General features: G+C 50.7%; 1 protein-coding gene across 1 annotated transcript in view; it reads right to left on the bottom strand.

The window, feature by feature from the left end:
- Positions 1-4,725: 4,725 nt before the first annotated feature.
- The window catches only part of DDI2 (DNA damage inducible 1 homolog 2), a 22,687-nt gene continuing 1,078 nt past the window's right edge, over positions 4,726-26,334 (bottom strand). The window contains exons 2-12 of the mRNA XM_029965223.1: positions 25,940-26,045; positions 23,710-23,804; positions 23,546-23,635; positions 21,983-22,112; positions 20,788-21,018; positions 18,822-18,948; positions 16,898-17,025; positions 16,243-16,371; positions 15,406-15,509; positions 14,807-14,996; positions 4,726-10,864 (exon numbers count right to left, since the gene is read on the bottom strand). Of these exons, the coding sequence (XP_029821083.1) occupies positions 9,033-10,864; positions 14,807-14,996; positions 15,406-15,509; positions 16,243-16,371; positions 16,898-17,025; positions 18,822-18,948; positions 20,788-21,018; positions 21,983-22,112; positions 23,546-23,635; positions 23,710-23,804; positions 25,940-26,045 (3,162 nt within the window). The 3' untranslated portion in view covers positions 4,726-9,032. The remainder of the gene's footprint in view (positions 10,865-14,806; positions 14,997-15,405; positions 15,510-16,242; positions 16,372-16,897; positions 17,026-18,821; positions 18,949-20,787; positions 21,019-21,982; positions 22,113-23,545; positions 23,636-23,709; positions 23,805-25,939; positions 26,046-26,334) is intronic.

Here is a 26,334-nt window from a genome sequence, read left to right as displayed (position 1 = left end):
AGCCCGGCCTAGCTTAGAGAAGCTGAGCCGAGTCGAGCCCGGCCCAGCCCTTGCCCGACCCAAATGGCGCCCGCGGGGCCCCTGAGGGGCGAGGGGGTGGAGGGGCAATGGCGGTGGGACCCTCGTGACCCCGTGAGGGAGACGGCGCTGAGTCCCTCATGAGCCACAGAGGGGATTGAGGGGGACGAGGGGAGATGGCGTTGGAGACGGTCATGGGATGTGAGGGGGAATGTGACGGGAGATGGCACTGAGTCCCCTTTGAGCCAGCAACAGGGACATGAGAGGAGATGACATTGGAGAGGTGAGAGGAGATGAGTGGATGAGGGAGATGGCACTGGGGACAGTGAGGGACGTGAGGAGAGATGGTGTTGGCTCTCTCATGAGCTACTGATGGAACGCGAGGGGAGATGGCATTGGGGACAGTGAAGGGACACGAGGGGAGATGGTGTTGGGGACAGTGAAGGGACACGAGGGGAGATGGTGTTGGGGACAGTGAGGGGGGATGTGAGGGGAGATGGCACCGGGTCCCTCATGGCTCTGGGCTCTTTGAGGGGACATGGGAGGAGGTGGTGTTGGAGACAGTGAGGGCATGGAGGGAGATGGCACAAAGTCCCACGCAGCCTCAGGCTCAGTGAGGGGACATTAAGGGAGATGGCATTGGGGACAGTGAGGGGACATGAGGGGGGATGGCTTTGAGTTCATTATGTCCCTGACCTTGGTGAGGGGAGATGGCATTTGGGACCCTCATGACCCAGTGAGAGGACACGAGAGAAGATGGCATTGAGTCCCTCACAGCAAGGAGGGATGTGAGGGGGGTGAGGGGAGATGGGTCCCTCACAGTCACCTGAGGGGACAGGAGGGGACAGTGGTGTTGGGTGCCTGCTGAGTGGACACACAGTGGGTTTGGGGACACCAGGTGAGGTGGCCACCAACCGCCCAGCCTCTGGCTTTGGGGCGCTGGCCCCAAAGGAAAGGGAGATATTCCGTGGTGAGGGAAAAATGGGGAGTCCACATGGCACCCCACCATTGTGGGCTTCAGCAGTGCTTCCTTCAGTCCCCCTCCAGCAACTTGAAATAGGGGATCTAGCTCTTTGATGGGGTCCATGTGCTGAGTGGCACCATGGATCCAAAAATGGGCCACATGAAGTGTTGTTTCAGCCTAAACCTCCATCGCTGGGAAAAGCTCCTAAAAAACTCAGATACAAGTCCTACTTGCCATCACAGGACAGAACCAGGAGCTGGCACAAAGGCTCAATGGAGAGGGGTTAAATAAATAAAAAATAATAATAAACTCTCCTCCTGAGGATGAGGTGAAGAATTGTGACTCGAGGCTGGCTTAGTGCCTGCACCCGACCCTGGAACTGAAAATGGAACTGAAAGTCAAAGCAATTAAAAAAGGAAAAGCCAGCAGCTCCCCAGGAGCACATTCCCTGCCATTCCCACCCCTTCCTCTGTAAATAACCTGCTGGCAGGGAAGGAAAGGGCTGAGCAAGGACTTGGATAAAGAAACCACACCAGGCCAAACCTGCTCTTTCCCTGCAGGAACAGCCCAGCCAGTTAAACAGCTTTGGAAACCATGGGAGAAACTCCCAGGGAAGGGAAGAGAGTGCAGCTCTTTAGTGCTTGGGTTAGAAGTGAGCCAAAGCAGAAAACTCTTATTTTTCCAGCTCCCCACCAGCCTCTAGAGAAGAAGAAACATTGTAAGTGAGATCCGAAGGATAAGAGCTTGTCTCAGCAGCTGGGGAGGAAGGTGACTCTCTCCTACTGAACCAGGGGGGATTTGAGGGAAAGGACCCCCCTAAAACCCACACACAACTACTCCACAGCAGTCCTGAGCATGAAGCATCCAAGCCTGATCCCCAGCAAGTCACTGGAGAGACTAAAGTCAGCTCCTTTTAAAGCAGCCCAACAGATCCCACGCACTGTTTTATTCTTTGCTGGTGAATTTTCGGATTTAAAGCATGAAGTCTAAGGAAAATGAGCAACACTAGCAGGCATGTGCATCCATTTGCATTCCTCATTGCTCCAGAGGCACCAGGTGCAGCATCCACACCTGTATAATCCCATGGGGGTTGGAAGGAGATGATCTTTAAGGTCCCTTCCAACCCAAACCATTCTGGGATTCTATGGCAGGGCAGACTTCCTGGTCTCCTGCAGCTTTCCTGGATGCTTTGAATGCCCCAAGCATTTTACTCCCAGTAAAACGAGTTGGTTGTAATCCCTTAAAGCACCCACCACACAATTAGGGATTTACATGGAAAATTCCTCACTCCCAGCATTTAGACAGCTGCCATTCTCCTTAGACAAGCTTGGGAGGCTCCATCCCACTCCCTCCACATGTTGGGCTGCTTCCCACTCTCTTCCCAAGAGGTTTTTAACTCTTTGCTTATTATTTGCAGCCTGAAGTTGGCATGGATAATGTGATCCACAAGGAGGGGAGCCGCTGGGCACTTGTGACAGACAGAGAGTGAGGAAGGACAGAAGGCTATCACCTCCTGAGCAAGGTGTGTTACATGCAAGATGCTCCTAAGATACTACCTAATGCAGTGCAGTCATAGGGCACTTCAATAATGCTGCCAGTGATCCAGGCAGGAAAAAAATTAGTATTAGGAAAAAAACACAGAAGAAACCGTTGGCTTATAAGTGAACACACCTCCATTTCCACAGCCAGGCACAAGTGGTTCGATTTTAAACCTCGTCCCATTTCTTAACAAAGGGACTGGGAAACAGCCACTCCTTTGGCAGTGGCTGTTGTGAGGGATTTCAGTCACCAGCACTCACATCCTTGTGACTCAGTGCTTTATTGGCAATCATGACAGCACCCTGTAATTAGTACACGTGGTTGTCAGAGGCAATTATGTCATAGTGGAGTGATTACACTTCCAAGGGGTCCCTGCACCCCCAGCATGCCCCCAGGGAATGAGGCAGAGCAGATAATCCGTGTAAGACCACAGTGAATCAAAAGCCGGGCAGGCCAGCAGGATTTCCCAAATCCCATTCTGGTGACAAACGTGCCCAAAAAGTGGTTCCCTTGGCAAAGGCACACCAGGCATGTGCTCAGACCATGGGACTGCAGAGAGGCCGGGTAGGGCTGTTGGGAGGCACTGCAGAATTCCTGAGCAATGGCTCGGTCAGGTTCCTTCTGCTGAGCATTCCCCGAGTGTTCCAGTGCAGGAAGTCGCATGTTGCAACCCTCACCTCACCTCTCTGCATTCTGCTCTTAGCGCAGCCTCAGCGCCCACGTGACTGCTCAGAAAACCCTCACCTGTTATTTTTAAACTCCAGACCTCTGTGGGGAGTTTTTAGGGGAGACCTCTACTCCTAAAGGCCCACAAAAAATAACCAAGGAAAACACACCGACCTGGAGCACCTTTACATTTATTGCACAGGGTGTGATCGTCTCTTGGCTGTATAAAGGCTGCAGATTTCAGTGCCAATACCCAAATTCACAGAATCCCGGACTGGTTTGTGTTGGAAGGGACCTTAAAGATCTCATTCCCTGCCATGGGCAGGGACACCTTCCACTAGCCCAGGTTGCTCCAAGCCCTGTCCAACCTGGCCTTGGACACTTCCAGGGAGGGGGAGGCCAACCTACCCTCCTTCAGCTTTCATTCCCAATTCAGACTGGGACAATCCCAAATGTGAACACAACCATAACTGTGGTTAATTTTCACTTTTATATGTTACCAAAATAAAACCATCTTCCCCAAGCAGAAAAAACAAGGCCCAAGTGCTCAAAACAGTTTTGAACCAGGGCACTTAGTCCTTAAATCATCTCCCAGCAGAAAAAATCACAGTGAACGCTTTGGTCAACGTATGATGAGGCTGTAGCAACCCTCACATCAAACCCTTTCCCACCCTGAGAACAGGATTCAAAATGTAGTTTTGCCTCCTAATTAATGACCTCATGACACTAATGACCTCACTTGGCTCTAACACTGCCAACAGCAGCACATGCAGAGCTCTGAACATGTTAGGAGACTACTGCCAAATTTGTCACAGCAACTGATTCATAACCCATTGTGTCTGTGTCTCTCATCTGGTACCAACACTGACAACTTTTGATAGCGAGGACTTAAGACAGTCAAAACCTCAGTGTTGTCCCAAGGAAAAGTGCAAGTTTTTCCAGATCTGAAGAAGGAATTGCTGCTCCATGAGATGCTATCTTGGGGTTTGTCACTGTGCCCCAAGTTTCAGAGGAGGAATATCCTCTACTCCTCCCTTCCAAAACCTGTTCTCTCACACTAAGAGAATGGGACTTCAAAAAATCTATTTCTAACTACAACTGTCATGAGCTTTGCGGGGATAGAAATGCCAATTTTTTTAATGACCCAAGAAATTAAATTCCAGCTCCAGGAAAAGAAAACCATCTCCTAATCAGGCTGGAAATGAGGTATTTAGGTAGGAGACAAGGAGTACCTTATTCATTTTTTCATCAGACAGAGCTGTGTCCAAGTGCTACATTTTGTGTTTATTCTCATGCTCTTCCACTTCCAAGTCCTGCCTGAAGGACCCATCAGCCCATCCCCAAAGAAGGGGAATACAGGAATTTCTCATGCCTGTTCTCAGGCCCTGCCAACTGGAATAATTTTACCCACAGATTTCTACTTGTTACGTTTAAAATGACATTTATGTTAAGGAAAATCCACTGGCTTTGGCAAAAAAGGCAGAGAAGGCTCTGAGTGCAGAGCTGCTGGCCTCAGAAATACAGACAGACCAACCAAGCAACATTATGATAAAGTTTTTATTCATTTTTTTAAATATCAAATTTTCTTTACACATCAATTTTGTTGATAAACAGTCCCCCGATATTAAAAAAAAAAAAAAAATCAAAAAAAGAATCAAGTGTGTATTACTCTGGGCAGAACCACATCCCACTGGTGACACACCCACTCTCCTCCCTTCAGCCGCCTGCGAGGCCGCAGCGTGTTCAGCCCACGAGAGTCAACAACACAAACGCAACCAGCTTTAGGATTCCTGAGTATTGATTCCCTCAAGTTCCCTAAGTGAGTCTGTAAAACTCTGAAGCTAAAAAGCATCAAAGCGTGACCCAAAGGTACATCTGGATCACAGACCAAGCCTCATCTACACAGTGCAGGAAGAAATCTCTTGAACACTTCAGAGGGGAATGATGGACACGAAACCGACCCCGTTTCCCAAGCTGACTTCCGAGAGAGGCAGGCAAAAATACCTCTGGATTTCTCCTCTTTGAATTCCTGTTAAAGTTCTGGGGAGCTGTTTGGCAAGAAATCCAAGTCTGGTGAGGAAACCTCTAGGATCTGCTTCTCCTTTTGTCAATGGCATAGCATCTTAGAGAAAACTGAAGTTAGCATTCAGCAAGTACACTTAAATATTGCTACTTTTGAGGAGAGGATGGCAAGAGGGAGAGACAAAGACAGGAAGAGAGGAACACAGAGAAGGTACAAGATTAACAGTCCTGGAGACCAAGTGCCTATGTAGAAAGTCAAACAGATGCAGCAACGAGGCAGATTGTCAGGGTAACAGCACAGCTCAGCTCTGTCCAGCAGCAGGAAAACATGCCAGGGACCATCACAAGAATAATCCCTCCTCTTGTCAGTCACTTGTGCCCAGAAACTTCCAGATTTTGGGATTTCACTAAACATCCCTCTGTGCTCACCTCCGGCCTTGTGCAGAGAAACACATGCTCAGCAAGAGGCCAAGGCCATTGCTTCCATATCTTTAAGGAAGATAATACATCCAAACCCAACAGTGGCTCCAGGGAACACCCAGAAACAATCTCTACAGACCCACCTGGTCCCACAGGCACTGGCAGCTTCACGAAGCAGCTTCTGAGCATTGCTTTACTCTAGAGCAGGACTTTCATGGTGAAATCCCTTTGCTGATGTGACATTAGGACACTGGAGCACCAATTAATGATGAGGGGGAAGAGAAGAGAGCAAAGGTCTGATTTTAGGCCAGGATACACAGCTCTTTGGAAACCTGAAAAGCTTTTGGTGGTACCTTTATCCCCTGCTGTAGCCAACAAGCTGTAGTGCTCTGCCATCCCTCCTTCCATAGAAATATTCCCACTCTGTGAGCCAGGTCAGCACAGGGACCAGCGAAGGGATTGCTGGAAGCTGAGCAGAGGACGTGTGTGTGCACACAGCAGAGAGGACACACATTGAAACAAAGACAACTTTTAGACAGCGTTCGCTAAACACACGTTCTATTACATTTTATTTTAACCTTAAATACTCACCACTGCCCCAATTTTCTCCTAAATCTTGCTCCTAAAAAAAATATTCACTAATTCAGCAGCGCATAGCCATTCACTCAAAGCAAGGCTCGGAAATGAAGAGATTTAAATCACCAGGCTTGGACCTACTTGATAAAAGTTTTACAAGTATTTATCAGTTGGGGGTCAGGGTTTGTTTCTAGCAGTTGAGAGAGTTACCCAGGGAATTCTAGCACTATGGATAAATGCTTCCATACAGCTTTGGCAGGAGGGCGGGTTTCAAAACTTGTATTTGACAAGGAGTAAAACTGAGCATTGAAGCAGACTGGCTGATGCTCTAAAGCTTTTATAGCGTAAATTCCGTATGCGCAGCCTAAGTCGCCGTGGCCGTGAAACCAGAGCCTGTCCCCAGCCCGGTGCAGAGCAGCAGCTCCTAAAACAGAAAGGGTGAGCACAAGGGGCTAACACTGAGGAGCTAACATGAGGAGCTAACATTGAGCAGCCAACATATGATGCTCCAAGCAGCTGGCAGTAGATCCACATGCAGACTAAAGGTGCAGGTTCAGCTCTCCTGCATCCAAGAGGGCCAACCTGCACCTGCTACCTGCGTTACTTTGCTCCCAGGACCACCTCACCCAGCCCCAGGGCACAAACTGGGAGCAGATTCAGCTGTCTCAAGTCACTCTGGATCTGAGAGCTGGAGCCTCGTTGCTGCTGCTTCTGATAGTGAACCAGATGCAGATGGGAACAGGTCTAATATATTCTGTTTCCTAAGGCTTCTAGAGACCTGACGACACTACTCCTGTACCAGCCCAGGTGCTGCCCTTCACAGAGGGGCTTTTGCTGATTTGAGGTGCTCACTGCAAGAATATTAAACCAAACCTTCAGCAGGGGGAACTCCACCACTCACATGGTGAAGACGAGAAAGCTGCAGTCTGGCCTCAGGAACTCATTTTGAGCAGAGCTCCAAGTGAATCGCTGGATGCTGCTCAGGCGGGGGGTTCCCAGACAGCCAAGCACTGCTTCCCACACGGAGCAACACCCACTGCCAGCATCACAAGCAGAGGGATATAAGCCAAACCTGTCTGGGAGCTCCAGGCCTGGCTGGGACTGCCCCAGCTCACGGAAAAGCTCCCTTTGACAGTGGAATGCCTTAAGGCTCTTCGTTACTGTAAAGGATCTCCTGGCTGCCCACGTGTCTGAGACGAATCTGACACCAGCGCTCACTGACAGCAGAAACTCTTGCAAGGTGACAGATGAAACCGAATCTGTGTTGGTTTTAAATGCCACCTGCATGAAAACAGCCCAGCACACATGTAGGAAACCTGCTAAAGCAACAGGGAACACGAAACACCAGGACACAGGCCTGAGACAATGACAACACCACATGGAAGCCACAAACAAAAACACGTGTCTGGTGCTGCTGAGCCATCACTCCACGTTCAGCTCAGCGCAGCAAGTTCAAGATGAACACCTGACACAAAGCCACTTCTGAGATTTGCAAGTGGGACTAAATCAAAGTTCCTACTTAAATTTTGGTTTCAGCCACACTTTCCTTCTCCTTCCCCAGCCCCAACAGAGTTTTGGGGCTTTGCAGAGCATCATCCCCCAAAAAAAGCATCTGGAAAGGGCTTCCTACAGCCCAGCCTCAGTGAGGCCTCACCACGCAGGGACTCCCCAGGGGTGTCCCAGAAGGCCACGACGGTTGTAGCACAGAAGCCACGTCAGTGCATTTGTTTCATGAACCCTACTGGGGAGCCCTCGCTCTTGAAGAGGTGTGAGATCAGCACCCCCCAGCTCAAAGGCTGATCATCCCCAAACATCCAGACAAACCAGTGCAAAGCAGATGCTTCTTCCAATCACAGCCCCTCTCAGAGCACAGGGAATGCAGCCACCGAGATGAAGTTCATTCCTCCCCGGGCAGAGGAGGATTTGGAGCCATAACACATGGTTGGTTTGTTAAACAAATTCGTTGTTAAGGTTTTGCCTTTAAGTGGTTGAGCTTGTTCTTTCTGCATGGGGGAAATGAGATGTGGGCAAGGCTAGAAAAAAATGTCAAATACTCCTTTTCCCTCCCCCTGTCCCCTGCAATTAATACCAATGCATCTCCAAATAAGTTAAAATGTCTCTTTAAAGTTTTGGTAGCACCAAATTCTATCCCTTCCCTTCTTCTATCCCCATGTTGTAAACTGGAACACACTGGCCCAAGAGCATCACAGAATATTCTGGGTTGGAAGGGATCCACAAGGATCATCAAGTCCAACTCTAAATCTAACCAGCTTAAAAGGGTTTGGCAAAAATAAGCATCAGCCTTCCCCGTGCACACACAAAAACACACTCCCCAGAAAACCCACACCCCTCACTCCTCTAACAAAGCCTTTTATGTCTGTGGGCATCTACACATCTTTAGTCGCTGCCAGGATGGTTTCAACAGCTGGATTTTGGGTTACAAAGAGCTACAACAAATCCAGAGTCCGTGTGGACTCCATGTGCACCTCCCATCCCATGGCCAATTCCTCTCACAACCCACTTTGCTCCAGACAGGGCAGTGAGCGCAACGGCTTCTGCTTTTTATTCGTAGCACTGGAGCTTATTCTAAAATTGTACATTTAAATAACCCAGTCATTTTAATCCAGTATGAAGAATTAAAAGCTATTCTGTCCACACAATGCTAGGATGTTTTCTTTCTTCTCAAAGGCCAAATCTATTAAGTAAAACAGAAGAGACAAGTTACTTTGGCTGCAAATAATTAAAAAATCTGGCTCAACATTCTGCTCATCCATTGTGGTGTGTAATTGAGATACATCCTGTAGAAGACCCCCCAGCCAGCTCCCTGTTACGTGGGAACGACGATACTCTTGGCCAGCAAAATGAGAAGAGCAAGATCTGCGTTTCCATCCGCTTGTTCCAAGGCCTCGAGAGCCTCCCGCGGGGTGAAACCAGCACCGAGGATCCGGTCGACATCAGCCGCAGGGAAAGCAGGGGCTGGAGTGGCACCCGCGGCCAGTCTGGTGCAGGCAGCTGGTGGGTTCAGTGGTGGCTCCTCACACCCACCCTCAGGAGCAGCACTGCTGCTTCTCCCAGGCGCTCCCGTGAACAGGCCCTGCGTATCCTGAGGTGCGCCTTCACCCAAAGCAGGTGTGGAGGAAACGGGTGTGTTTTGCTCCAAAGTCGGACTAGCTGGACTCTGAAAAGCTTCTGCCAAAGCCTCCCCCTGCTCCAGGCTCTGCTGCTGCTCAGGTGTGGCTGCAGAACTCTCCAGGACCAAATGGCTCTTACCTGGACCCTTCTGCCTCCCTAGAGCCCCCTCCCTGAGCGCAGGCTGACTGCGACCGACGGGCCTGGTGCTGACGTGCTCTCTGCTGGAATCACAGGGCTGGCTCCCCTCAGACCTCACCTCGGGGCAGGAGCAGCTCTGTTCCTGGCTCGCTGGATCTGAGCCTTTCTGCTCACCTTCAAGAAGCCCCTTCTCCACTGCTGCTGGCTCTCTGCAAACCATTTCCAGCTGGGAGACTTCTTCCGAGGCGAGAATCTTACATTCCCCTTTCCGACTGATAACCAGGAGTTTGTGAAGCTCTTTCAAGGCTGATGCCAGAGGGAAACATGGCTCTTCTGAAGGTCCTCCTGGAGCCGTGTTCAGCTCGTGGATGCTGGAGGGGGAAGAGCTGACTTCAGCCACCAAATTAGACAACTCTGCAGGAATTTCCCCAGAGCTTTTAGACTGCAGGACATCACTGGTGGGAAGCAGAGCCCTCGAGGAGGACGAAGACTTCAGCAACTCCACCTCCATGGAAAAGGCGTCCGAGCTCAGGTCAGATACACGTCTGTCGTCACTCTGCTGCTTCTGCTCCCTTGCTGAGCTCCGCACTTCAGCTGCATCCTGCTCAACTACATCGACTTCCATGGAGGCTTCCATGTGCACACAGGAGGCTGACATCCCTTTTGCACAGGAAAGACCTGCTCTCTCTAGTCCATCTCTTGTTTCCAGGGGAGGATCTTCTGGCTGGTTGGCTTCTGCCACAACAGGTTTCTCAAACCCACCAACATGGCAAGGAGGTTCTGGGTCAGTTGTCTCATTTTGCTCCTCCAGATGTTCCTTTTCTGGCTCTTTGCACGTCCGATGGTCTATGGGAAGCTCATGCTCTTGCTCCTGCTCCGAAGGCAGACAGATATCTTCATCCTGCCCATGCTTGGCAGCAGTGTCAGTCAAATTGTCTTTTGTCACTTCTAGAGGATGTTCCTGACTGTGATCTTGTCCTTTAGCATTACATTCCTTTAAAATGTCAGCAATAAATGTTTCTTCGAGTGTCTTCTGTGAAAGGCAAGCTGGATTGGAGCAGGTTACCTCCCCGGTGTGGGGAGACGGGTTATTTGCCAAGGAAGAGCTATTGGAAAGATGCTCTAACACCAGAGGATGCTCTTTTTCTGGGATTATCTGGCGTTCAGGTGAAGAGTCAAAAGTCTTGACGGCTCTGGGATCAGTGGGCTCTGCGAGGCTGGATTCGGATGAGCAAATTGAAGCAGGGGCAGAGACAGAACGATCAAGTAGTTGATTTGTGGGATTACAGATCTTGGAATTTAGTCCTGAAGACTGGACTGGATTTTGAAACCCATCAGAAGCTGGTAATGAGGGCATTTCCAGTGAGGTAGTTTCTTTGTCACTATTCTCTGGAGAAGACAGAAGGACAGGAGCAGTCAGGACACGGCAGAACCACCGTTTGCACCGCGGCAGCGCAAACCAGAACGGGTGGCTGTAAATACCTGGTCTGTGGCCCACTCCAGCTGCAGTAAACACACACTACATGCATCAAGGCTTCCGACGTTCTGTTTGGATTAGGAAACAAACACACCAAACTCGTGTTAGCATTCAGAGCACACACCATGCACGGTCACAGCCCTGCTCAGCTCCACTCCCGACTGTCCAGCGTGACAGCGTGGAGGCTGCAGGAGCTCCTGCCTCCCAGAAGGATTCTGCCTGGGAAATTCAGTACATCGAGTCATGATAACTCTGCCAAAGAACAATTTAAAGGTTGCTCTGTACTGTCTGTGCTGCAGAGCGGTCCGTGGGTGATGCTACACACTTGGTAAACTACACACGGCACAGGGCATTAATCTACTGCTCTGTTTTCCCTCTGGCTGGAGATACTCAGGAGACATGTTTCAGGGATATGAGAATTGAGATGGCTACACCATTCTTGGGTTGTGCTCCCAGCAGTGCCATCACAGGTAAGAGAAGGCGAACCAACACCAGCCTGCTGCAAAAGAGTACAGATCTAAAGGGGAAAGAAACCCCCCAAAGGAGCTGCTGACGAGGCTGGGAAGAGCAAAGCAAACGAGAAACAGGCAGAAGCCAAGCCCAGCTCGCTGCTTCCTTCTCCCCATGAGACTGGATGAATAGCAGATGTCTACCAGTAGCACCACACACTGCTCTGGTTATCAGGAGAGGTTAAAGAAGTGACCTTATCTTGCTGACAGTCTAATCTAGCTGAGGTATCAGCACTCTCGTTAAATCACTCACCCGACCTTTGCGGTCACATCAGTCCTGCCATCACAGCCCTGCTCCTCCCAGGTCACACATCCATATTTTGTGCTGCATGAGCTCCCTTTCCCCTCCCAAGTTCAGTGGTCTTAAACACTAGTTTTCCTGAAGTCTTTCCCTTTCTACAGGAGTACTGGGGCACAGCTCACCACGCCCACACCTACAGCCAGGATTCCCTTTAAATTCCACAACATGGAATCTGCCTTTCTCTCCTCAGCCTCTTGTTCTTTTATTCTCTGCTAACTAAAACTGGTGCAGTATGTGCCATGATACCACCCCTTGGATTGATGCACTGCTCATCTTTCCTAAGGGAAAAGCCTTGTGACACAGGATATGGATACAGATGAAAACCAGAGGGATCCTTTCTGTTTCTATGTGGAAGGATTACGTTCTCACTCTCTGTTCCCAAACCAACCCTTCAGGGAGGAAGCAGAACTGTCCTTTGACCCGTTGGATCATTAATGAGGGTCTGATCAAACCCGCTGGGGAGTTGCATTTAGGCAGCAGCAGGAGCTGTTTTTCTGCCAAGCACTGCTCTGTGTCATCCTCCTCCTGGGGCATCTACAGGAGCTGAATCCCAGCCCCATCAGGGATATTGATCCAGCTAATACCAGGAACAAACTCTTCCCCACAAAGTGCACCATCAGGGATAAATTCCTCTCAGGAATTTAAATAGGAACAGCCCAAGTTGTGTGCAGTGGCAGCAACTTGGACTGAGGCTGCCTGGATGAAAAGCTGCGTATGGGGTGACCTGCCTGGCTACACTTCCTTTCTTCCTCCTCAAACAGCTCCAGTTTTGCTGCCAGGTTTGTGAATCCCCCATGATCACCGAGTTTTCCAGTGACGGGAAATTGGCACAAAAGAGCATAAAGCCCTCAGAGATAAATGAGGACGTGGAGGATCTGGATGCCAGTGAACCACACCAGGGCTCCACCACCACCTCAGCTGCCTTCTGTAGGTCTGAACCACCAGCAGGTCAGCTGACAGAAGTCATGAGGCTCCCTTAAGTGGGCTTCAGGGATTAAATAAAGCTCAGGGATAATCCAGGTGCATTCAAAACGAGCACTTTAATAGCCTCCAGGTGCAAGCAGCCATTTGTGTTGTACCATCTCCTGGAAGGCAGCAAAAATTCCAGCTCTTAGGAAAGAACACACATCTTGTGGCGAGCTGAGCTTCTGTGGTGCTTCATCTTGTTCTCTTTCTCTCCTTCTTCCGTTTCCTGTTCTTTCCTTTCTTGGTTTTCCTGGTACCACCTAGCAGCAACTCAAGTTTTGGAAGAGAGAGAGAGGGAATTTGCTGACATTTTAGGATACAGCCAACAAATGCCTGTGGGCCAGAGGCTGGTCCTGTGTCAGGACTGTCACAGTCAATCTGAACACAACCCCACCTTAGTCCTGTGTTCTGGTGTTCTGTGAGCATGAAGTGAACACACAACATGCATTTCCTATTCCCATAATCTTTTACATTCCTCTAGGGCTCAGCATCAATGGAAAGTGGTCAAGTGCTGATTAGGCTGAACAAAGCCATGTGGTCCTTAGAACTGTATGAGGTACATAAGCAGCTTGGATTTAAGTAATTTCAGGCACTTCTTTTTCAAACACTCGACTAAAATGTTTTTATTGTAAAGACTCATAGTTTGAGCTGAGGGTTGCTTGTTATTCGACCCTTTCAGCAGAGAACTAACCCAACCAACTATAATGTCTCATCCAAAGTAGAGATATATTCCAAAAACCAACTCAGGCTCCATCAGGCTCCAGGTTTTAACAGGAAAAGAACTAATATTTACACCTGCCAGGCTATGGGAAAGAGACACGAGCCCAAGGTACTGAGCCCGAGTTTTAGAGACATCAAAACCTGACTGGAAGGTCAAATATGGTTAAATATTAATATTTAAATATAGTTAGATGTATATAAATATTAATATCTAATAAACAAAAATAAATTTAATATATTGTTAAATCTTGTTATCTCACTTCAATCTTAAATATGAGCATGCTAGAGTCTTAAAAAATTAGCAATAAAAAATGTTGAATCAACTGTATCAGCTTAAACCTGACCCAGCAAAGAGTTCTGCATGAGTGTAGAAAGTAGAATTTACTCTGTGCTTCCAGAGGGAAAATGAGCAGGAAGAGTCAAAGGTCTCCATAAAACACTTGGATATAAAATGTTATCTTTAAAAGTTTTGGAAAAGCCTAAGAAATACACTCTGAGGTATTCACAGCTTCCCTGTAACAGCAGGGAAAAAATAATGAATTCTTCCTTTAGCCAAAAGCTGAATTAAGGGAGGAGTTGAACAGAAAATGTGAGTTTCAAACCGTTTGGCTCATAGCTCAGCTTTCAGCTCTTTTGGCTGAAAATAAAATTACTTCACTAAATTTTGCAGCCACTGAAATCTTCCCTAGCCCAGGCACTGCATCTGTGCAGCATTTGGATTCCAGGGGCACCAGGAACAGAACTACGGGAGAGTTCTCTTTGCAGATCACATTTAAGGCTGAGGATGCACACAGGGATGTGAATTCAGCTTTTGAAATTTAGAGCAACTACAAGAAGCAATTCCCCCTCCGAGGGCACGAGCACCATTCCAGGGAAAAATGCTGCAATAGTGCTGTTTCTAAAAATTGCCATGAACTTTTGTCACTGCCACAGCTGCTCTATTTTTCCACAGTGCAGCCATTAAGAGCAGGATTTGGGAAGCCTCCCCAAAGCTGTGCTTACACGAGGCTGCTGAAAAACCACAGCTGAGCCACGGCCCTGCCAGGCACTACAATGTGACACCACTGAGCGGGTGTCACAGACAACCATTCATGTCCACACCTCAAGGACCAGGAAACCAGGGCAGGTGGGAAGCTGCAGGGAAAGCACCAATTAAACAGCAAACCCCCTCAAGTGCCTTCATGCAGGTTTTGCTGTCCAGAAAGGAAGAGAGAAGTGCACTTGGAGCAAGAATACAGCCCCTTCTCTGCACCCTTTGATGCTGCTCCCCAGAGCTGGAAGGGGAACTGCTCACAGACATCCCGACACTCAGCAAAACAACATGCAGGCTCCCACTTCAGCTGGGCTCCTCCTGGTACCTGCTTCCTCCACGGATTTCTGTATTGCTTCTGCCAGCTCCTGGTCCGCGATCTCCTCGGGCCGCACGTCCTCGCGCCCGGCGCCGTAGGCCAGCCGGGCACACTCCGGCAGCTCCCCCTCCGGCAGGAACGTGGTCTGCGAGCCCGTCGTGCCGATCACCAGAACATTCTTCTTGAGATCGATGGAGCACTGTGGAAGAGAGCCACACGTCAGGGGCCTGAGGGAGAGCCAGTCAGGTCCCGGAGACAGGGGAGAAACAAGGTAAGACAACCCAACTCCAATGGGAACAGCTCCCAGCAGGTAACGCTGGGCCAGGAGCATCAGCTCCAAGCAAAGGGTCCTGTCTGACTCGATTTGTAATAAATCATTCAGTTATAAAACTTTGAGCATCTTTGATCAGAGCAAAAAGCTTCAGGCAGCAGCCAGGCACCCTGGAGCTGTCCACGATGGATGTAGTGTACGTGCTTCCAGGATAGAAGATATTCCAGCATCAACCCTCTCCAGGAACACCCTACTGAATTGACAGGCGAGGCACTTATGTTGCACTTTGTGCTTAACTTGGAAGAGCCAGTTACTGTTTCAGAAGAGATTTTGATACCTGATGCCTCTTAAGCATATCCAGTCCTAGGAGCATGTCCATGGGCTGCTCTTCCAGGATCGAGAAGGAGCATGCCAGGAAATCCCCTTCAATCTGCACCTGAGCTGAAACACAAGGGAGAGAAGTTACCACTACAGCATGACAAATCTGCTGGGGAAGGTCTGGGCACATCTGAAACCAGAGCTCTGACATACTGCTCTGGTCACAGAAAGTCCAGCCCTGTGCAAGCCCCAGGGACTGCCAGGCCTCTCACAGTCCCAAGTTAATTATTTTAAAAGCTGACGTGCTCAGGAGCCTCAAGTCCTGCTTCTCTGACCCCCCAAACTCAAGGGGCTGTGAGTAGCTCATTAGAACGCAAGCTTAAGCAGCAACAACAGTGAACAGAATTGATTTTTCAGTAGTAAGGACAATCGTCTCCATCCAGAAAAGCTGCACAAGAGCACAGAGAGGCTGCTCTTCCCAAAGGAACAGCACACACTGCACTGTGCTGGAGCCCCTCCTGAGCAGCTCTCCCTGCCCAACACTCCCACCCCAAACAAGAAAGGTCTTGGTGTTCCACATTCACCTCAGGTTTTGTCCCCAGAGAACGTATTCTCTACACCTGCAGGAGCTGGGGACTCCCTCACCTCCAAGTGTTATGGTAATTCCACTAAAATAAAGCATTAAATGAGACAGAAAACAGAGTTCTGTGCCCGAGACAAACAAACACATTTGCAGATGCACTTTGATTTTACTCTGTGGGAGTTACAGCACCCAACCAGACACTCCTCAGTGCCAAGACTGTGGGAAATGCAGTCAAACCCCTGCTAAAGCTGCCCCAGAAATGCCAGCACTTACCTAAGTGCACTCTGCCAATGATTTTCTGTGTCCCAACGCCCTTGGCGATGCCGGCCCACCGCCGATCCACCAGCCTCATGATGTTGCACCTCTCAGCACAGGCTTGGCTCATGATGGTCATCTGGGCACCTGCCAGCAACAGAATTCCTGCTAAATCCCCATCACAAATTAAATTCTCTCCTGGAAGAGCTCAAGATCTGGCACTCAGCAGCAGCCCCAGGGCATAAAGGCTTCCTGGGAATCCCACTGTGCTGACCTGGCTGCCCACACACGGATCAGCACTGACTGGTACTGCACAGATGGAACAACCCCAAGAACTTCCCCTTTAGGGCTGTGGATGGGAACCACTACATTAAAGGCGTGTGAAATCCCCCTGTCTGCAAAATGAGATAAGACACACACACATATGGCAGTGACCTTCCAGGAATGGGAGCCCCAGAAACTCTCCCAGGAGCCCTGATCCGGGGTGTTCACACGCTGCTTCTCTCAACAATTTGCTCTGTTGCCCTTAAACAACACCCAGGCCGTGCTCAGGTGCTTCAACATCTTGTCATGTAGTGCTTTATTACGGGATTTCTGGGGAAAACTACTGGGACGTTTACTGTCACCCTCAGTGAGGGAGAGTGTGGAGAAAGATGAAAATGGGGTAATTCACCTGAGTCCACAAAGGCTTTCACGGGGTGCCCGTTGACTTTGCAGTTGATGTAGAGCATCACCACCTGCCCGAAGCTCTCGGGCGCCTCTTCCATCGCTATCGTCATGTTCTCTTCAATGTTTTGTTGCCTGGATTTCATGGAGAGAGAAAAATCAGAATTTCTACCAGCCAGGCCTTGTAACATCCCTCTGACCCACAGACAGACCTGGAAATCCCACCTGCTGCCATCCACCTTACAAACACACATTTAAACCACGGCTTCATTAGTAAACACAGACCCTGGAGCTGAGGGATTGCTAGGAATGATCCTGGTGTATTCCAGAGACACCAAGCTGCTCCCCAGCAGCCACTGCTCTTTCCAGCCCCTGCCTGACTCACACCACAGCTCCTGGTGACCTTGTGTTGGCCACGGGAACCTGCCACCACAGCGTTAACCCGGAGGAGTCTCGAGCAAAAAACCCGCGTATTCGTTAGTCACGCCGAGGGCACGGGGAGATGTTGCCAGGAGCTACATCCCTGGAATCCCACACAGTAGCTGAACATTAAAATCTTCCCGTTTCCCTGGTATCCTTCCTTTTCCAGGCATAGGAAGGGAGGGAGGTGAGCAAAACCACAGCGAAAATGTCACCACGAGCACAAGCCCTTGGTGAAAATTCAGGCCGACAGAAGAAATGCTCTTTCAGAAGCCCCTCATGGCCCCCAGGACAATCTTGGAAGTGATGGCTATCCACACTGACTGCATCTCCCAAAAAAGGGAAAAGGGCTCCTATTTTGATGCCATTTCATTTTTCACTAGGCAGGCTGTGAAATCTGGGGACTGCTCAGCCCAAAGTGTTCCCAAACAGCTGCACAACCTCAGGCACATCCCCTTTATCTGTCCCTCATCTACAGAGAGAAGGGAGGCATTCCTGTGCCTCCAAGCAATGTTTCACTATCTACAGATGTCTGGTTTCTGCATTGCTGAGCATTTATCCAACACCAACAACTCTTATCACCACTGAATTTTGTTCTTACCAAGGATGAGTCTGTACCAGACAGATACTTGGTTATCGGGGCAGGGGGGAAACCACCAGCCATGTCCTGACTCAAGGATTTATCACTCAGTTGAAGAAATCAAGCCTCAGCCCAAAGCAATTACATTTGGCAGGCAGCAAGAGGGAGGGAGCTGATGAGCAGAATGTGTTTCTGCAGAACATCGCTCCGACAGCGGTGATGTTGGAGACTGGAATTAGCCAGAGACACAGAAGAATTAGCAGGATGTGAAACCAAACCTCCAGGGCAGCTGGGAGAAGTGACGCCGCGTTGCTGTGCTGAGCTCAGCCCAGAGACCAACGCTGGCCCAGCCCTCTGCTCAGAACACAGCTGAGGCGCCCCAGGTTCCACCTCTCAAGAGCAGATGTGCCTTCCACAAGCACTCCAGTTTCAGACTGGACCAGCACAGGCAGCTCCAGGACATCACACACATGGACAGAAGTGCTGCCACCTCATATCATGGAGCCATGGAATGGTTTGGGTGGGAACAGACCTTAGAGACCATTCCACCCCCTGCCATGGGCAGGGACACCTCCCACTAGCCCAGGTTGCTCCAAGCCCCGTCCAACCTGGTCTTGGACCCTTCCAGGGATGGGGCAGCCACAGCTTCTCTGGGCAACCTGTGCCAGGGCCTCACCACCCTCTCAGGGAAGAACATTCTGTGCTCAGCTGGACACACTTCAGGGATGGGGTGCACCTACACATCCCAAATCCCAACCTTCCCACGTGCCAAGGTGGCCCGGAGCATTGCCCTGCAAGCAAACGTGTCTTCATACAAGGAGTGTGTTTAGATTCTGCCTCCTCCAAGGAAAAGCCACCATGGATGGCAGCACAGAGCAGTGTTTTCCCCAGGGAAGATCCCCGAAGCCTGCAAAGCACTTTGGTTTGTTACCTTATGTCTTCTTCTATCTTGGCCTGTGCCTCGAGATCAAAGGGGTCAGCAGAATAGAGTCGGATCCTCTCCTGCTCCCGCCGGGCTCGGTCCTGCTGTTGCTCCAGCAACACCCTCGTGAATTTTTCTGTGGGAACAAAGAGATACAGAAATGCTTTTTACTGGAAATTACTCTTGCAAATCAAATTCTGGCACAGCAAATGCTTCCTTTGATGCCAGCTGAGGGGCAGACTCAGCAGCACACAGAAAAAAGCTTCCTCTGAGGGCAGCACGGATGGACCTCAAAGGATTGGGGGCAAATTTGGGAACCCGCTGAGATGAGCTCGTTCTCCTTGTGTCCCTTCCCAAACCCTGCCCAATCAAACTCAATTTCCTGGCACATACATTTTTATAAGGGAAAAAAGTGAAAACCTCACAGACTAACAGCAAAACTTTCTTTAAACCCAGGGAAACCAAAGTCAGAGATTATAATCCATCAAGATGAATGCCTACCACTGGAACCTAGGCTGGACACTAAGCCTAGATGCACATTTTAAAACCACAGCTTTTAGATCCCCACTTTTTGGATGGTTTCTGACTATTTTTCACTACTTGGATGGGATCAAAAAGGACGTGGCAGTCCATGGAGGTCTGTACACGAGGAGGGTTGTGGGTTTGCTTCCAGGGATGCAGTTCCCAGGAAGCAGCTCTGCCTCAAGGGCTGTTACATGCTCAGGGAGGTCGTTTGGTACGTTTTGCTATTTGGATTTTTGAAATTAGGCTTCTGTACAGCAGGTGCCTTCATCCAGCACAGCCACAGGGCACAGATCCATGTGGATATTTGGGAATCAGAGCCGAGCTGAACTGGATCTGTGCCCAAACACCGAGAGGAGCACCTGTGCAGTAGGACAAGGGCATAACCTCCTGAGAGCCCAGTGCAGCCGTTTGGGACTGAAAGTGGACATCTGGCTCCAAGTTTGATGTGCACAGACCAGGCAGAGGAGCCACTTTTGAGCGTCTTGGCCTTAACCTCTGGTTTCCTGTGCCAAGAATAGCATCTCTGCTCAAGGTGACGGGAAAGACTCCCAGCAAGAAGTGTGAAGAAGCCCAAGAATGCAAAGAACATGGTTTTAACTCTGGATATGAACTAAAGCCAGAATTAAAAATTAAGCAGGCTGACAATATCCATGGAAGTTTCTTTCTGGCTTCCCTTAACAGAGGGAGATCACTCAGCTGTAACACTGAAAGTGGGAGAAGTCTCCTGCTAAAAGCTCCTTCTCTTCACTCATTTCTCCAAACTCAACAGGATTTATTTCCCAACTAACATCCTGCAGAGGTTTAGAAGCACATCTGCATGCCCAAAATTCTGCTCTTTCCATACCAAAAGGACAACAGAGTTCAAAGCTTTCATTACAGGAAGAACGAGGGACCCACATCAGCTACTCACCTGCAGAGAAAGTGAAGGGCATGGTACAAGGCTTCAACTGTGTCCAAAACACAGGGACACTTCCAAGATTAACAGAAACTTAAACATTTATGATTATTGTTATTGAAAAAGCTCCTGAGAGACACTATTTGTGTGTTCCTTTTCCTCTCCCTTTCTGAGGCTCACTTCCACAGCAGCCAATAACTATGGACAGAGCTGGTTTTGGAGCGTGCTGCTCCCTGCTGAGTCCCAGCAGGCTCTGGCATGCAGCAAACACATCACCTTTATTGGAAAATGTGCATTTGGGAGTGTCTTAGTGAAAAAATCAGGAGCTGAGTCACCCATGTTCACAGACACCTGACTTATCTGCGCATCTGGTATTTCTGAGTAGGGGACAGAGGATATTAAAGAAACCGAGCAGGAGAAATACACCCAGAAAGAGGAGCTCTGCCTTGAGTGCTCCCAAAGGCACCTTTCATCCACAGCCTCCATGAGCCTGCAGCAACCCCAGCTCGTTAAACACCCCTGATCAGCCCTCCAACAGCTCCGAGCCCGACTCACCGAGGTCCCCGCTCAGCAAGGCCTCAGCCAGGGGCGGGTTGCGCTCCTTGAGCAGGGACAGCTCGTGGGGGTTGGCCAGCAGCATCTCCCGCAGCAGCGCCGGGTTGTCCAGGCCCTGCGGGAATGCCGGCGCATCCGGGGGCGACGGGCGAGGCCGCTGTGCCGGGGGCTGGTGCTGCTGCGAGGACGTCCCGGGCACGGCGATGCTGCTGAAGTCTATCCTGGGCAGACCTGGAGGGAGGAACACCACAGGTGTCGTGGGTACAACCCGCTGGAAAACCACGGGGAGGATGAGCTGCCCTTAATGCTGCATTAGGGCGGATCCCGTGAGCAGCGGCTGAGTCGGAAGCGCAGCCACGGCCCCGGGTTACTGGGTTAGGAACGACGGCGCGTTTATGTAACTGGGCTCGTCTGTCTGCCCCATTTTTAATCCCCTGAAATGCACTTGCTGACTGGTTATTCCCAGCTTCACAGACGTGAATCCCTCATGGAGGGACCGCAGGGCTAAACCCAGTGGCTCCAAGGAACTTCGGAGTCTCTCGGGTTAAAAAAAAGCAGGGGGAAAAAAAACGTAGTACCATTCCTGCAGACCTGCATTGCAGGTACCCATCCTCCAGCTGAGGCAGGACTAGGACCTCAGCAATGCTCCCACACCCTTCTCAGCCAGTGGCACCCTTTTCAGGGATATTTTATGAGTGGGATTTGCTAGGAATGGCTGTGGAAGGCAGGAGAGAGGCACAGGGCTCCACTCAAACATTCCCGGAGGAGCCTTTCACGTGTACACACAATTGTGCCACTGGGTTTGGTAAGATGGGGCTTCTCAGGGAATTTGCCCCAGGACGGTTTAGGACACATCCACAGGCACTGTTTCTGGGTCTGACACGGCTGTGCCATCATGCCCAGCAGGAAGGGAACCAGTGCTCATAGGAAAACTCATACACCTTCACCAAAACTGTTCTGGACCCTCCTGGCTGCCTCCATATTTCCCCAAAACAACAGTAAAGTGGCACTGGCTTCCTCAGGACAAAACAAACATTAAATTGGAAGCCCTTTAGCTAATTTAAAAGCCCCTGTGCCTCATCCCAGTCACCTTCCCTCCCTCACCCAGTGGGGTGTCAGACACTGACAGGAGTTGGATAAAGCCCGAGGAACCTCTGCAGGCTCGGAGCAGCAGCTGGCACGGAGCCTTCCTCACCTGGGAAGCGGATGGAAGGCCGAGGCTCCACCGTCTCCTTCTGGCGCAGGATCACCACGTCCCCGTCCTTCAAGCCATAGGAGGCCAAGGACCTGTTGTTGTCGGTCAGCGGCCGCTCCGCATAAACGATCTGCGCGAGGGGGGAGCGCCAGGAGAGCCACCAGCACCACAGAGCGGACGAAAACCAAAAACATGGCAAGATGTTACTTTTCTGTAGGGAAAAAAGCGCTCCAGCAAATCCTCCAGACCCGTGTCAAGCTTCAGAAGGGAAGATGTGATGTTCTCACAGGCCCGGCCAACACCCCTCGGGCATGGCAGGGCCTCAACATGTCCGTGGTTGGACAGCGCAGGGTTGGACTTGCTGAGATCCAGCACACCAAAGAAGGGCCGGTCTGCCCTGATTAGAGGCCAGGATCATTAAGGGAAAGCAAGCCTTGACCAGGACTGTCTGCCCACGTTTCCAAACTCCAACCTCTGCGATTACACAAGTCAGGGATGTTTTCTGCAGCGTGACCTGCCCCCAAGACAGCACCCACTGACCCTGGGCGTGCCGGCAGCACCAATCCGGGCATACCCATGGATGAGCCAGCCCAACATCTATGATCTCTGCCTTTTCCCACAACACAGCTCCCCAGAATAACCAGTTCTACAAGGACCTCAATCATTAGCTCAGTGCTTTCCAGTTCACTCCAGTGACGTAACTCTATCCACACTCAGAGCACCCAAAGGCTCCGCTCAGACTGCCATCAGTCCATGGTGGGAAACTTCTTGTGACTACCAAACACAAAGTCACATCCATTTCTATTTTTGATAACCTGACTTAATGAAGAGTCTGCACATTAAACACAAAAACACTGAGATAAAGGTGAATAATCCCCATTGGACCATTTCCATTAACACTGGACCTGTAATACCTACAGAGGCCCTGAATCACAGGGAAGTAGGAAAAGTAAAATAAAGCTGGGCTTTATGGGAACAAATATTCCCAGAAATGGTACCAGCCAAGGCAGAGGTTTCTGTGCATTCTCTGGAGCACAGGAGATCAGGTGGATTGGTCCAACCGATCCTGCCTCTGGCAGGAGTCCAGAGCAAGGAGCACCAGAGAACTCGGCCTAAACCCCTCGGGACCATGATCAAATTTCACGTTTACCATCTTGTGTAGCCAAACTGTGTCTCTTTGGGGCTGGAAAAGGCCAGTTCAGCAAGAACATGTTCACCACAGGTTGGGACTGGCCGAGCCACATGGGAGAAGCTTTCTCAGCCCCGGCGTGGCCACAGCCCTGATGCTATCGCAGGGAGCAGATCCAACACGCTCCCAAAAACCCAACTACTACGTGTCCTAAGGTCTAGACTACAGCCTTCCATTGCTTCATTCCAGCGACTCCAAAATCTTACACAGACTCTCACTGTGACATTCGAACAGCAGAGACCCACGGCCAGCAGCGGTGCCAAAGCAGGGTAAGGCAGGAGGAGCACCAATAACCAGAACCCTGTAGGACAGCAGCCAGAGGCAGCAGAACTGGGGGAACACACGCGGTGGAAATGAGCATAAGCTTCCCCTACCTTCTCACTGATACCACCCTGATACTGCCCAGCCTGGGTCCCTCCCAGAGCCCCTCGGGCCGGGGGCAGCGATATTGAGGTGCACAGTCCCTGCCCCACACGGCAGCACCGGATAACCAAGGTCAGCCCGCGCTGGCACAGCCCCGGCACAGCTCTCACGTTACCGGCCGGGGTCGGCGCTGCCGCAGCCACAGCGAGCGTGTCATAAATCCCAGCTGCACACCCAAATCTGGAATGGCAGATTCCCTGCGCAGACACTCTGGGAGAGACGAGTTAATCAGTTTAAGTGAGGCTTTACCTCTGTCGTCTTGCTGGGATTGGATTTATGAGCATTCGGCCTCACATCCCAGACAATGAATTAAGCACCCAGCACTCGTGGTACATCCATTACAGCTCGGATTAATCCACTCCTGACCCCTTCTGCTCCACTCCTAAAACAGATTGGATTGTGCTGCCTCTTGATGATCTGGTTTGTGGCTGTTTTGCAGGCTCTGGACCTGGGCTCTTCTGGAGGAGACTTGGGCAGGGATGCAGGCACTGATGGATTCATTGTGCATGATGAATCCATAGGGTAGAACCTCCTCATGGAGCAGGGAGCCCCACGCAGGAGTGCTGGATACCACCAGCAGGCAGCAATCAAGCCAAACCCAGAACCCATCAAACGTTCCTGAGCATGGCAGAGGACAGGACATGGAGGGCACAAAGAGAAAGAGAAACGAAGGGAATGAGGTGCTGCCAGAAGAACATGGCTCTGCCAAGAGCCTCCCTGTCCCTCCCCCTGAAAAGCCACGGCCTTGGTGCGTGGAGGAGACCATAGGAAGCCCAATTATTTCCCCTCTCCTCACCCAGCTCCTCTTATCACCACAGCCACAGGCGCCACCTCCGTTATCTCACAGTGACCTCAGACCCCTCAGAGCTCCCTGCTCCACCCCAACCGGCAGCACCCGGAAATAACCTCCCAAACCAGCAGGGAGCAAGGCTGGGATTAACCCTCTTCCACACACAGTAATGGTTTACTCCACCCTGCACGACCCTTACAATGAAATTCATCCTCTCTTGTGCCAACACAACACCTTCAACGCAACGTCCGTCTTGGTTGTGGGAAAAGGGCAGGAAACAGCTGAGTTTGGTAGATGTAAAACTGCCTGTTTGTGGTTTGAGAATGCAAAATCCTTCCATACAATGAGCTGCATCACTGATAACTTGCATTTTTATAACTTTCACAGAAACACAGAATCATTTGCGTTGGAAAAGCCCTGCCAGCCCATGGAGTCCCCCCTGTGCCCGATGCCCACCTTGTCCCCCAGCCCAGAGCACTGAATGCCATGGCCAGGCCTTCCTTGGACACTTCCAGGAGTGGGGACTCCAAACCTCCCTGGGCAGCCCCTGCCAATGTTTAACAACCATGAAGAAATTCCTCCTGATGTCCAACCAGTTCTCCCCACTAAAGATCCTCAGAACACCTCACAGACACCGGGCAGAAAGAGCAGAGAGAGGAGCAATAAATAACTGCCTGGAAAGCACGGCACGACGCGGCGCAGGATGATGCACGAGAGGCAGATGGAGGAGCAGAAGGAAGGCAGAGGTGGCTACAAAAGCACAGCACTGCTCCCATCCCGTCAGCTGGGGGGGAACAACTCAAACCAGGGAACTCCGGGCAAAAAACAAGCAGAAGCGACCCCTCATTCTCCTAAACCAGACCTGGAGCTGCAGGTCCCTGTGACACAGGGGACAAAGCTGACAGGCAGGAGTTTGTGCTCCAGTTCATGCCTGGAGATGTCAAAGCCACTGAGGAGTCCCACATGTAGGGGTTGTCCCCAGATCTAGGACGTGGACACAGGATTTGCTGGAGCACAGAACCTTTATGTGAGGGGGGGTTCTCTCTTTCTGCCTGCCCAAAACCAAGAGTTCTTCCTCTAAAGGAAAATCCACCTCACCTGGATTTTCTACCGTTGCTCTGAGACTTTCCCCTCAACACCAACCTCCCATTCTAAAATTCCCCCTGCTCTGAGACCACTTCTCCCTCAAGACCAACCTCCCATCCCAAAAAACAAGGCTTGCCCACGGCAGAGGGAAAGCCAAGCATCATTGGGAACCTGCTGGATGAGGACAACTCCAACTCCAGGGCTGCTCCTGCAGCAGCTCTTCCAGCGCTGACTAATCTTGGCTTGGCTGGAAAAACACTTTGTTAATGGGGACTGGGAAAAGGCTCGGGAAGCAAAAGCCACCACCAGTAAACTCCACAAACTCTGCCAGGCAGGGCCAGCGTGAAGAAAAGGAGCCAGCCCCGCCCTGCCCAGGAAAAACCGGGAGGAACGGCCACAAAAGTGGGACTGAACCCAAACCATGAGCAAACCCCAGAGGGACGGACAGATGGCCCAGGGCCGCCCCCACTCGCAGCCTCCCGCGTGTTTTGGCAGCGAGTGAGCCCCGAATCTGGGCTGAGAGGGGGAATATTTGCTGGGAAAACCACGCGGATGCGCCCGTCTGGTCCCCACACCTGTGTGGAAAAAAGGGAGGAAAAGCCTCAATGTGCCCTTTCGGCCCCAGACCAGACAGGGCTTTGATGGGATAAACAAACCCCTTCCAAACATTTCAGATCCGTTCCCGAACATTTCAGGGGGTTGAGGATTCCACGGGCCACCACCTTCCTCACTCTCCGACTCCCTTTTCTCTCGTCCAAATCCTGCCCCGTTTAAACACCAAATTCCTACTAAACCTCAATAAAAACAACAAACCCACGTTATTCTCCCCCCCTTTCAGCCGCTCAGCGGGAGCAGACCGAGCCT

The sequence above is a fragment of the Manacus vitellinus genome, unplaced genomic scaffold (genome assembly GCF_001715985.3).
Source record: "Manacus vitellinus isolate BGI_N305 unplaced genomic scaffold, ASM171598v3 scaffold_92_pilon, whole genome shotgun sequence".
NCBI lineage: Eukaryota > Metazoa > Chordata > Aves > Passeriformes > Pipridae > Manacus > Manacus vitellinus.
This window is presented reverse-complemented; position numbering and strand designations above follow the sequence as displayed.